This window comes from Hipposideros armiger, unplaced genomic scaffold, assembly GCF_001890085.2.
Source record: "Hipposideros armiger isolate ML-2016 unplaced genomic scaffold, ASM189008v1 scaffold_270, whole genome shotgun sequence".
Lineage (NCBI taxonomy): Eukaryota > Metazoa > Chordata > Mammalia > Chiroptera > Hipposideridae > Hipposideros > Hipposideros armiger.
In genome coordinates this window covers 1,679,167-1,692,054 of record NW_017731620.1, presented here as the reverse complement: position 1 = coordinate 1,692,054, position 12,888 = coordinate 1,679,167, and the positions used below count along the sequence as shown (strand labels likewise).

General features: G+C 39.6%; 1 protein-coding gene across 1 annotated transcript in view; it reads left to right on the top strand.

Annotated features, from left to right (window-relative positions):
* The window catches only part of SLC9A9 (solute carrier family 9 member A9), a 613,140-nt gene that overhangs the window by 282,629 nt on the left and 317,623 nt on the right, over positions 1–12,888 (top strand). Inside the window, exon 9 of the mRNA XM_019656952.1 lies at positions 2,356–2,444. Coding sequence (XP_019512497.1) covers positions 2,356–2,444 — 89 coding nt within the window. The remainder of the gene's footprint in view (positions 1–2,355; positions 2,445–12,888) is intronic.

Here is a 12,888-nt window from a genome sequence, read left to right as displayed (position 1 = left end):
GATCAACTTAGGTACTTTAATTACATCAAGCCTCTGGTCATATAGGCACACTCTTTATTGTTTGTTCCTTGTGTGTCATATCCATATTGAACTCCATAAGTGTTAGCAGAAACACTGCCAGTTAGTGTTCTAAAAGAGGCAAGAAAATGAAAACTAATGGAGTTACTAGAGAAAATATTCTCAAACAAGATGCCCAGCCAGCTCAGATATGTCATCTTCATCATCAAATCTCTATTTCTCTGGAACATCAGAGATGATATTTTTAGATAGTTTAAGATTACCTTAAAATGTTCATGGATGGTCTGATGCAGGCAGAAAAGCACAAGGAATTTGTCGAATTTAAATCTCAGCTCTGCCACTTTCAAGGTGACCTTGAGTAAATTAATTTAGCTTATTTGTTACATGGGGATAGGAATATTCATTAATTTATTAAACAAATACTGCTGTAATCCAGGCAAAAACATGATGGTGGCTTAGAAAAAGATGTTAGGGTTGGAGGTATTGAGAAGTGGTTGGTTTCAGGGTAAGTTTCAAAGGACAAGCCAACAACAATCACTGATGTACAGAGAGGGGAAGTAAAAGGTGATCCCAAAGTTTTATCCTTGAGCAGCAGGAGAAATGGAGATGCTGTTACTGAGAAAGGGAAGACAAGTGGAGGATCTGGTTAACCTCTTCAGGCTAAACCTGTTGTGAGCTAATAAATTAATGCAATTAATAAAATGGTGCAAATAAAACTTGCAGTCTTGCCTGCAGTAGGTGTTCAGCCAACCTTAGTGCCCTCCCTATCCTGTGGAAAACTTCTCTGTACCCTCTTCTTGCTCTCAAAATGCATTTATGCACAACCCACACATGCTCCCACCATTTTCATTCACTCCTTCTCCCCATGCCAATATACAGTCAAAACATTTCCACAATGGTGGGAGTGCCACCTAAACCTCACCAAGAAAAATCTCCAGGAGACTAAAGAAGCAGCAGAAATGGATCAATTACATTTTTAAAGAAAGAAAGACAAATATTTGATGCCAAAACAACCTGCTTGGCAATCCTCCTATACCTCAGGGTACATGAAGAGCCTCAGTGCCTTAACCATTTCCCTGTCATTGGTTGATTTTCAATAGAAATTCTGTGAAGAGTAGTAAAATGTAATATTTGATAAGCATTTTTCCTTAGAATTTCTGAAGAGAAGCTAAGAAACTGAGATGTTACCCCAAAATGTATAGAAATACTTAGTGCATATATAAATTTCTTGGCAAAAATTTCTGGTTGTTTTTATTCTTTTGCCTAAAATTTTGATGCATAATATTAAAAAGAAATATGTAATATAAATATCTAGGTACTTGTATTAGGTAAATATGTCTCAGCAATATTTTATTGAAAACCAATCCAAAAATAACCAAAATATAAATAAAAGTGTACAGTCTACATATTAAAAAATAAGCTTGGTTCTTTAAAATTTTTTATTGCAGATTCATTTGAAATGTCAGTATTCAGTTCACATATCTCTATACTCTTAAGAATCATCAGCACTTAATTTATGAGTGTTTTTAGTTGAAAAGATTCTGCTGCTTAAAATTTCATTCAATCCCCTTGGTCTGAGTTGAGGAATACTTACATCTTGTGTTTTTCCCAAAGCCCTCCTCTATGGCCAATTTCCAATAATTAACTGAATATTTAATCCAAAGTAGAATGCAGCTCGCACCACAGTCCTGGGGCAATAACACAGAGACTAACAGAGCCCAGGGAAAAGTTGTTCCCATTGTGGCTACCTCTTGGTCCCCAAGTAGCATCTAGTGTATGGGAGGCTTCATATAGCATTTAAAGCTGGGTGTAGTAGAGGCAATCAAGGAACTCTTCCTCTTTGTCATTTGGCAAATAGAAGGACTGGAGAGGACAACAAAACCCTTGTAGATTTCTTAGGTTTGTGACTTGTAGTTTCAATACTAAATTATGGTATGACAAGAACTTCTTCAGATTCTTCAAGGTCTCCCATGGAAAGCAAATGTCTTAGCAGATATGCCAGCATTTAGTATAAGATGCAGCCAGTAGTTGGCACTGGCCATGAGAAGTTGACTATACCATCTTTTTTTCATGTTTTCCCAAGTATAACTTTCCTAACTCGTGACAAAGGGATCAATTATCCCCAGGGAGAACCTACTTCTTAATACTTTTCTTCAGGTTTTTTCCTTTAAGTTTTATCCTGCCAGACCCATGCTTAAAGCAAGTAGCATTATCATAGTACTTCTTAGCTGTTTTAACTGCCATCACCAAGTCTATCTTCTATACCTGGTATAGCCCAACCCTTTGACTTAGGTGGAAAAGAAAATTGATTTTGACTGATGTGTTTTTGAATTTCAGGGATAGTTGCTGTTCTCTTCTGCGGAGTCACACAGGCACATTATACCTACAACAATCTGTCATCGGATTCCAAAATGAGGACTAAACAGGTAAAAGAAAAGATTCACTACAGACTTCATCTCTTTTCTCAGTGTAATGGTTATATAGCAATGCTGGCAGTGCACTCAGAAAGAATTTCATTAGCAAAGGAAGAAACTAAGCTTAAGGCTTCATTATAGGCTGGATATTTATAGATTTTTTTCCCCTCCAGGATAACCATTAAGAATTCTCTTGGTAAGCAAAAATATAGTTATAATAGTCTTTCCCTCCTGAGAAATGTGGAACGTAGACTGTCAGTCTTTAAGATGAAAGGCCTAATAACTCAGTCACATCTAAAAGCATTAAAAAGCATGTGAGTTTGGGTAGTTGTATAAAGAGAAGGAAATGAAGAAGAACAAGGAAGTGATGTTTTGTCTTTAATTGGGTGCTTTTGCTTCCAAGTAAATTCAATTGCCAGTTGTCACACAAGCAGAATGTATCTTCCATATGCCAAGAACACATCTGTTTGGTTATTTGCACATGAACACTCATATAAACATTTCCTGCACAGCCTCTTTATGCCAAGCATTGTGCTAGGTACTAGGTATAAAAGGACAGATAGTATGTGACCCTGCCTTTAATAAGTTCATTATCAAGTCTATTGATGAAGATAAGGTTTATAATGGACTGTGATAGAAATATCTCTATGTGGTGTTCGGGGAGCATTCAGTAGGGTGTTCTCTCATAGTTAGGATTGGGAAAGTGAAAAGAAAGTCTCCAGAGATGATGCCAGGCTGGAGCTTGAAATACAAATATAAGTTAATTAGGTAATCATGTGGAATCTAGCAGAGGATTAGAAAGCAGAAGGAGCAGCATTTGAGGCCCAAGTTATAGCATTGACAAAAGCTCTGAAGCAGTTGATGGAAACACTGTAGATAGTTCTGCATGGCTACAGAATGGGGTAAGGCTGAAGCCACTGGGATACAGTGAGGGATGAAACCATAAATATGGCCAGAGACCAGCTTATGAAAGGACTTTCAGGGGAATATTACTCAGCAATAAAAAATAATGAAATCTCACCATTTGTGACAACATGGATGGACCTAGAGGGTATTATGCTAAGTGAAATAAGTCAGACAGAGCAAGACAAATACAAGCATAATTTCACTTACATTTGGAATTTTAAAAATCAAAACTAATGAACAAACAAAACAAAAACAGACTTATAGAAACAGATAAACTGATAGTTGCCAGAAGGAAGGTTGGGGGGATGGATGAAAATGTCAAAGGGGCATGCAGTCAAATAACATTGTGATAACGTGAGAGATGGTTGCTAGGCTTAGTGTGGGGATCACATCTTAAGGTCTATAAATGTCAAATCTCTATGTTGTATACCTGAACTTAATATAATATTGTATGTCAACTATACTTTGATTTTTAAAAAGAAATAAAAAACTTCCATACCTTCTGAAGGAGTTTAGACTTTATCCTAAAGTTAGTGAGGAGTAGCTTAAACAACAGGAATTGTTCATCTCACAGTTTGGGAACTACAAGTCTGAGATCAAGGTGTTGGTAGAATTCGTTCCTTTTGAGAGCTGTGAGGGAGACCTGTTCAATTCCTCTGTCTTAGCTTCTGGTAGTTCTCTGGCAATCTTAGTGTTCTTTGGTTTGTAGACACATCATTCTGATCTCTGCCTTCATGTGCACATGGTATTCTACCTGTGAGCATGTCTGTTTCCAAATTTCCCCTTTTGATCAGGACAGTATTCACAGCAATTAAGTGTCCACCCTACTCCAATATGACCTCATCTTAACTCAGCTAACTACAGTTTACATTTTCAATGATCTTATTTCAAATTAGGTCACATTCTGAGGTAGTGGGGATTAGGACTTCAAGATATGAATTTTGGGGGGATACCATTCAGTCCAGTAACAAAAAGTCATTAAAGTGGCTTAGGCAGAGTAATTTTATTAATAGAAAAACTGGATTTCCATTTTAGAAATGTCTCTCTGCCAGACAAGAGGAGCATAAGTCAAGTGGCATTTGTATCAGTGAGGCTTTGCTGTGTAACGAGCAACAACACAACCCCAGTGACATCCATCAATAAACATTTATTTTTCACACATCTGTGGGGTTCAACTCTTTTGAGGTGGGTTGATCTAGGTGGCTGTGCTTGTCTCAGCTGGGCTGATTTGTGTCTCTGTGTGTTTGCTAGGGCTCTACTTTAGGGCAGGCTTAGCTGGAACATGGTATACAGTTTCATAAATCTGTCATTATTCCCTTGGCGGAAGACCAAGCCCAAATGTGCAAGTCCATTTCAAGCTTCTGCTTGCATCACATTTCCTAAACACCCTATTGGCCAAAGAAAATCACATGGCTGAGCCCAAGATCAAGAGGCTCAGAAGGTCACCAGCACACAGTGAGAGAACCCTGAAAAGTTTTATGGCAAGAAGCATGGATATAGAGAATGATGAAGAATTGGGCCAAATGATTGCAATCTATCCCAAAATGCAAATGGAGATGGAAAGGCTCCTATAATAAGTCTAATGATGCTGAGGATATGTGATGTGATACTGGAGCAGTGGAAGTGGAGAAAGCCAAAATGACATCTAAGCAAAACCTGTAATTGACTAGGAATTTCTAAATAGATTTTGAAGACTTACCTTAGAGCTCTCTAAAATGGTTATGGTTTTCATCCCTTTCTCTTTGTCATGTCCTGAGTTCAACTGGACCTTACCCTACCTCCCACCTGCTCAGGAACTCTGCAAGGTCACCTACCCCTCTGCCCATCAGAGGAATCACAAAGATGTAACTTTAGAAATTTTAAGTACTCCTGTTTAAAAAAAATAAACAAAAAAACCCTGATACTAATACCTAAAACCCACCAATCTATAGTCTTCTAAGATCCTTTTAATTATGGAAACAAGTAGCATTTTCCAGGGTTTAAAAGGAAATGTCTTGGGATGGTTTTTTCTGACCCTGTCTGGTTCTCTGCACATTTGTATTCTGGGAAGTTGAACTCTGTTTAGGGACATGCACTTTTAAGTCATGCTATCTAGACTGCTCAGCAGAACTTCAAAGATAAGTCATCTCATGGTGAGACAGCAGCCTAGCACCTCAGGGAGACAAAGCCAATGTCAGGGCACCACAGCCTTTTGTTCTCTGAATGACTTGACAAGTGCTCCCTGATGGACTGCCAGCATCCATTCTTACAGCACTCTCCTTTAAGGAAGGAGGTTTTTACAGGTTCATTCTTTAATATCCAGGTGATTGCATCCCTCCATATTTGTTCCCCCCCATTGCCTTCTTTTCTGGGTTCCTGGTTCATAGGAGGAGATTAATGAATGAAAATCCCCTTCCCTTCTCATACCTTTCCTCACTTCTTTTATGATATGTCATTTTCAATGTTTTTCTTCTCTCATAATACATGCATATGTGGTATAGATACATATTTGTCCACACATGCATATGCATGCATACATATATACACATATTCCCCACTCTAGTATACAGAGTCTGAGTCACCACTTTCAAAGAAATAAGACCCTATTTTTTAATTAACTTCACAGATCCAAGGTCCTTGGCCACACCTACAGCAATGTAGCAAGCAAAATTCAAATTCCATGTGGGAACCAATAAAAATTATGAAGAATAGCTGAGGCAAGTATTGTACAGGTTGCTATTATTTCCTCTCTGAAACTGACAAAGGTTTGGAAAGTATTATATGATGATACTAGTGTAGAACACAGTATCTTCCTCTGCATCTCCCCACATTATGTTCACTGTCAATGGGAGAAGTAACGGTTTTACAGCTTCTGTCCCCAGGACTGGTTAATAGGCGTAAAGGGAGTCAATGAGTGAAGCCTAGGAAAAATCCATGAAAATCAACTTTGTGTTATAAAAACCAAAGGTGATATGTTTTACAAAGGAATTTTATTCACGGACTGTGCCTATATCAGCTAATCAAATAGCTACATCTAGATACAAAGACTTTGGAGAATTATATATATGTCTTTTATAGTTCAAGAATTAGAATACCTTTTTAAAATTGCTTTTTCACTTTAAGATATGTTTTGAAATTAAGAATGACCTACATGTAGCTGAATTTATTTTCACAATGAAAAAACATGTAACATCACTATGTGTCAGGCACAAAGCAGCATAATGGAGACACTCCGGTTCTGCACCCACCACGAGGATTTATATTTTGATAGCAAAGCATTCTATTGAAGAGTATATAAATGTATGTGGTAATCTCTTTCCCTGGACTCAGAGTGATTCTCTTGCTTAGGGTGTGCTCATCTAGCACTAGAGATAGACAAATACTGGAAGTCCTGACTCTTGCCCTAGAAGAGACACTTGAGATGGACATCAGCACATAGCCATCTGTAAGTCTAGAATTCTCAGCCTACGCCATCCAGAACACTGCATACAGACCCCACGACCCTACTCACACAAGTCCCAGCCTGCCTCTCAACCCCTTCCTCCCTCATGTTCTCACCCCCTCAGCAGTCCTGGGAGATGGTAAGCTGGGCCAAACTCTACGGTGTTCCCAGGGTCTTCACCTTGCCTGAGGCTAACTTGCAAAACCATGTACCATCCCTTTTAACTAAAATTTCTCCTTCCCTTCCTGTAATTCCCATCTAAAAATTACTTCCAACAGATGCACATGGGCATATATTAATTTAAATAATTAACATTTATTATGCATTAACATTTATGAAGTATTTATGTTATTTACTTTTCTACCTAAGAGTTAGCTCTTATTATCACTGATTACCTTCATTCATTCAAATAATATTTTTTGAGAGCCTATTTTGTGCTACTCACTGTTCAAGGTGCTGGGATACAAGAGTGAACAAAAACAGTTTCTAGAGGGGAGATTTATAGTAATCAAAATACATAAGCCAAATATGTAGTGTGTTTATGGTAAGTAAAAGGCCAAGAATAAAGCAGAGAAGGAAGCTAGGAGTGAATATATGGGGAGGCAGGGTTGCAGTTTTAGATAGGGTGGCCAGGGAAGGCCTCAATAAGAAGGTGATACTTGAAAGAAGTAGAAGTTTATACATGTGAAGCACAGCTATCCAGAATTTGGGAATGACAGATATAATGGCCACCTGGGGTAGGGTGACCCATGTGGCTGAGGAGAGAGTATGAGAGACAACGGAGTATGAGAGCAGTGACAAGGGATGGGTCATGGAGATCCAAGTGGAAAGACACAGGTATTTTACATGCAGGCATGGCATGATATGATTTAAATTTTGAAAGGACGGAGCTGCCATTTATTAGCTGGCAAAGACTGCAAAATAACAGGTTTGGGGGACAATTGGGAAATGAGTGTTGACTTGTTATACTTGGGATATGTATTAGTCAATAAAGTGGAGCGTTGAGTAGCCAGTTGGACAAAGAATTCTGGAGTTCAGGAGAGAGGTCTAGGCTAGAAGTTTAATTTTGGAAGTCATCAGCATAGAGATGATATTGAAAACATGAGACTGGATAATCTCTCTGAGTAATGGAGGAGAGATCCAAAAACCAAGCCTTGAGGCACTCCAATGGTAAGAGGTTGGAAACCAGCAAAAGAGAGCAAGAGGTAGTAGCGAGTAGGGAGAAGTAAAACCAAGAAAGTATAGCATCCTGGAAGTCAAGTGAAGAGAGTGTCTCAAGAAAAAGCACAGTGGGGACTTCCAGTCAAGATGGCAGAGTAGGTAAACTCACCTCCTCCCACTACCACATCAAAATTATAATTAAACTACAGAACAACCATCATTGAAAACTGCCTTTAGACTATCTGAACAGAAGTCCTATCACTAAGGATACACATGAGAAGCTACATGAAGACTGGTAGGAGATGCATAATGGACAGGTCCTACATCCATGTGTGGTATTAAAAATCAGGAGGGATATATCTGCTGTGGCAGCCCCCCTGGGGAGTGAGGGGGTCCCAGCCCCACACTGGGCTCCCCAGCCTACAGTTCCACCACCAGGAAGAGCAGTCTCCATAACTTCTGGCTGTGAAAACCAGTGGGAATTGTGGCTGAGTAAGACAGAGGGCAGCTGGAGTCCCAGGTGTTCCTCTCAAAGGGCCCACTCATGGACTTACTTATTGGTGGACTCAATCACTCTGAGCTCCAGCATTGGGGCAGCAACTTGAAACACTTGAGGGACAAATAGGGAGGAACTGAATTGTCTGGCTTCAAGATGATGGCTGAAGGGGCAGCTTTCCCCCAGTCAGAAGTGATGGAAGATTACATTGGTCCTTTGTTGAGCCCTTTCTGACCCAGCCTGCAAGCGCAGATAGGAATCAATTTTGAGTCTCCATCAACCTGGTTAATACCCTTCACCCTGCCCTGGTGATCCCCTAAAACCCCTCCCTATCCAAAAGGGGGCCTACCCAAGCTGCTCCCAGTGGCTCTTTAACACTAACAGCCTGTCTTGGCTCATGCTGTGAACTTTCCTAAAGTCTCTCAAAGGTTTAGAAACCCCAAACAAACAGCATCTGGCCTCATCATGTCCTGTGTCTTTTGCTAAGGAAGCTCAAGCCTGGTACTAGTGGCAGCTGGCCTCAGTTCACAGTTTAGCCTCTCCCTGGTGCCTCTAAGCCTAGCACAAGTGGCAACCATCTGTAGATCACTTTGTAGCTTATACCAGGTAGTCCCGGGCTGGGCACAGCCAGTGGTTGACCTTGGCCTGCACCAGAGCCCCTCCCAAGAGGTGCCCAAAACAACACACACTAGTGGCAATCTTCAGACCACACCAATACACCACCCAACAACCTCCACAAATAACACACCCAAAGGGCACACTGTGTAGGCACCAGAGCCTCACTAAAGCAAATCCTGTTCTGGGAGGTCAGCCCCTGCACAACAGCTCTGCCACAGTCATCACAGCCAGTCCTCACAGCAAATAAACATGAGAGTCAATCCCTCCCACTGACGTGCCAACAGCAGTCAAGTCTCAACTACAATAGGAGGGCACACGTAACCCACACAAGGGACACACCTGGAGCACCCAGCTTATGTGACCAGAAACACTACACCACTGGGCGCCACAGGACACCTACCACATAAGGCCACTCTACCAAGACTTGGAGATGTAACAGATTGTCTTAAAACATAGAAAACAGAGAGAGAGAGAGAGAGAGAGAGAGATGAGAATGGGAAAATAAAGAAACCTGTCCTAAATGAAACAAAAGAACAAAACTCCAGAAAAAAAACTAAATGAAATGGAGACAAGCAATCTACCAGATGCAGAGCTCAAAACACTGGTTATGAGGATGCTCAGTGAACTTAGGGAAAGAGTAAATGAACTCAGTGACAACTTTAAAAAGAGATAGGAGACATAAAAATAGAGATAGGAAATTCAGAACAGGATCAGTCAGATGAAGAATACAATAATTGAAATAAAGAATACATTAAAGGGGATTAATAGTAGATTAGATGAAGAAGAGGATCAAAGCAGTGATTTGGAAAACAAGGTAGCAGAAAACACCCAATCAGGAAAGAAAAAACAATGAGGATAGTTTAAGGAGCCTCTGGGACAACATCAAGTGTGTCAACATTCACATCCTAGGGGTAGCAGGAGATAAAACACAGCAAGGAATTGAAAACCTATTTGAAGAAATAATGACTGAAAACTTTCTTAACCTGGCAAAAGAAATAGACATACAAGTCCAGGAAGTGCAGAGAGTCCCAAACAAGAAGAAACCAAAGAGGCCCATACCAAGACACATAATAATTAAATAGTCAAAAGTTAGATAGAATTTTAAAAGCAGCAAGAGAAATGCAGTTAGTCACCTACAAGGGAGCTCCCATAAGATTGTCAGCTGATTTCTCTAAAAAAATTTTGCAGGCCAGAAGGGATTGGTAGGAAATATTCTAAGTGAAGAAAAGCAAGGACCTATAGCCAAGGGTACTCTACCCAGCAAAGCTGTCATTTAGAATTGAAGGAGAAATAAAGAGCTTCCCAGGCAAGAAAAATCTAGAGGAATTCATCACCATCAAACCAGTATTACAAGGAATCTTAAAGGGACTTCTTGAAGAAGAAGGAGATAGAGGAGGAGGAGGAGGAGGAAAGGAAGGGGAGGAAAAAGATTAAAAATATGAGTAATAAAATGGCAACAACTACACACCTATCAATAATTACTTTAAATGTAAGTAGTTTAAATGCTCCAATCAAAAGACACAGGGTGGCTAAATGGACAAGGAAACAAGACCCATACATATGCTACCAACAGGAGACTCACTTCAGATTAAAAGACATACACAGACTGAAAATAAAGGGATGGAAAAATGTATTTTATGCAAATGGAAACTAAAAAAGGAAAAAAAAGCTAGAATAGCAATACTTATGTCAGACAAAATAGACTTTAAAACAAAAGCTTTAACAAGAGACAAAGAAGGACATAGCAATTCTACTACTGGATATTTAACTGAAGAAATGGTTTTTAAAAAATACGCATCCCTATATTCATTGCAGTATTATTTACAATAGTCAAGATATGAAAGCAACCTAAGTGTTCATTAATAGGCGACTGGATAAAGAAGATGTGGTACATATAGACACTGCAATATTACTCAGCCATAAAAAGAGTGAGATCTTGTTGTTGTCATTTGAGACAATGTGGATGAACCTACGAGGTATAATGCTAAGTGAAATAAGTCAGACAGAGAAAGACAAATGTCTTATGATCTCACTTATTTGTGGAATCTAAAAAACAAAATAAACAAAAAATAAAGCAGAAAGAAACCAGGGCCAGTCAAGAGGCTCAGTTGGTTAAGAGCTCGCTCAAGAGTGTGAGCTCTGTGCAACAGGGTTGCCTGTTCGAATCCCGGCCCAAGCAGAGCTGCCGCTGAGCTGCCAACAGATGGCAGGATGACTCAGCTAAAACAAAAAACAAAAAACAACAACAACAACAACAAAAAAAAAACAGAAAGAAACTTATAGATACAGAGAATAAGCTGATGGTTGCCAGATAAGAGGGGAAATGGGGAGACAGGTGAAGAGATTAAGAAGTACAAGTTGATAGTTACAAAATAGTCACAGGGATTTAAAGTACAGCATAGGGAATATACTCAATAATATGGTAATAACTATGTATGGTGTCAGATGGCTACCGGGCTTATTGTGGTGATCACTCTACAAGTTGCATAAATGTCTAATCACTATGTTATATACTTGAAGCTAATATAATATTATATGTCAACTGTAACAGAAAAACAACAAAATATTTTTTAAAAGAGGACAATGGATTGTACCAAATATGGCTGAAAAGTTAAGTAAGATAAAGAACATGAACGGCACTGATGACATTAATAAGAACCATAATAGGGAGTCTAGAAAAATGGCGGCGGTGAGGGGGGCTTCCTGAGTTCTTCCTTACAAACCACAGCAGTTTAAGCAGCTGGAGCACAGAAAACAAATCTCTACAAAGCACGCTGAGCAGCGAAGGGACTCCCAAGCTGAGTACTTAAAGGAAAAATAAACTGCGTAGATAAGTGCACACTCCCATCCCCTCAGACACCTTGGCCCCCTCCCTGCCAAAACCTGAAACTGATTCCTGAAGAGAAGAGTAAGTCAAAACAAAGGTGCTTCAACTCCCTGGGGGTTGAGTAATTTACATGAGAAAAGGCTGCCGGTGGGAGCAGAACAGCTTTGGCTGCTGAGGCACAGGAAGGCCTACCAGCAGCTTTGAAAACTCCATCCCCCACCCTCCAACAGCCCCAGTGGAAAGAGCACCCGAAGACGCACATCCAGTCCACTGCACAGGAATCAGAGTGACTCTGGACAGGCAGGAACAGAAATAACACTGACTTTGTAAAAAAAAAGTACCAATTATACCTCATAACTCCACTTATCTAAAATAGACCTATATTAAGGCAGCTGGCTCTGCCCCCACAAGACACACAGGAGTGTGTGTATTGCAGAGGAAAACCTGGGGAGAGCTTGGCGGACTTCAGCCAGGATTGAAACTGGTTATTTCTTGTTTTTTTCTCCCTTTTTTTTTAATGTTTTTAGTTGGGGTTTCTTTTTTGATAGGTTATATTGTTATTGTTAATTGGGTTCTCTTGGATGTTCTGGGGTTTTGTTTTTTTTTGTTTTCCCATTGATTGCTTCCGTTGGTTGTTTTTGGATTTTTCGATTTCATTAATAATTTTAGATTTTTATATAGGCATATATAAAGGTGCATATATGTGGATATATATGTCCATATATATGAGGGTGTAGATATATATATATTTTTTTTCTCTCTCTCTCTCTGTATTCTCCCTTCTTTCCTGCTTCCTTGTCATAGCTTGATTTACCTCCTCCTTTCCGTTTTTTCTGCAAGTTTTTTTTCTTCTTCTTTTCTCATTGCCGTTGTTTTGTTTCTGCTCGTTTGTTTTTCTCCTTGTGCTTGATTGATATTTCTATACATGTGGAGTGTAGGGTGATGGTTGTTTTGTACATCAGAGAGTATCTGGTTATCTTTGGTGGCTGTCATGGTTGTGCTCATTGATCCGTTTTGCCCTAAAACA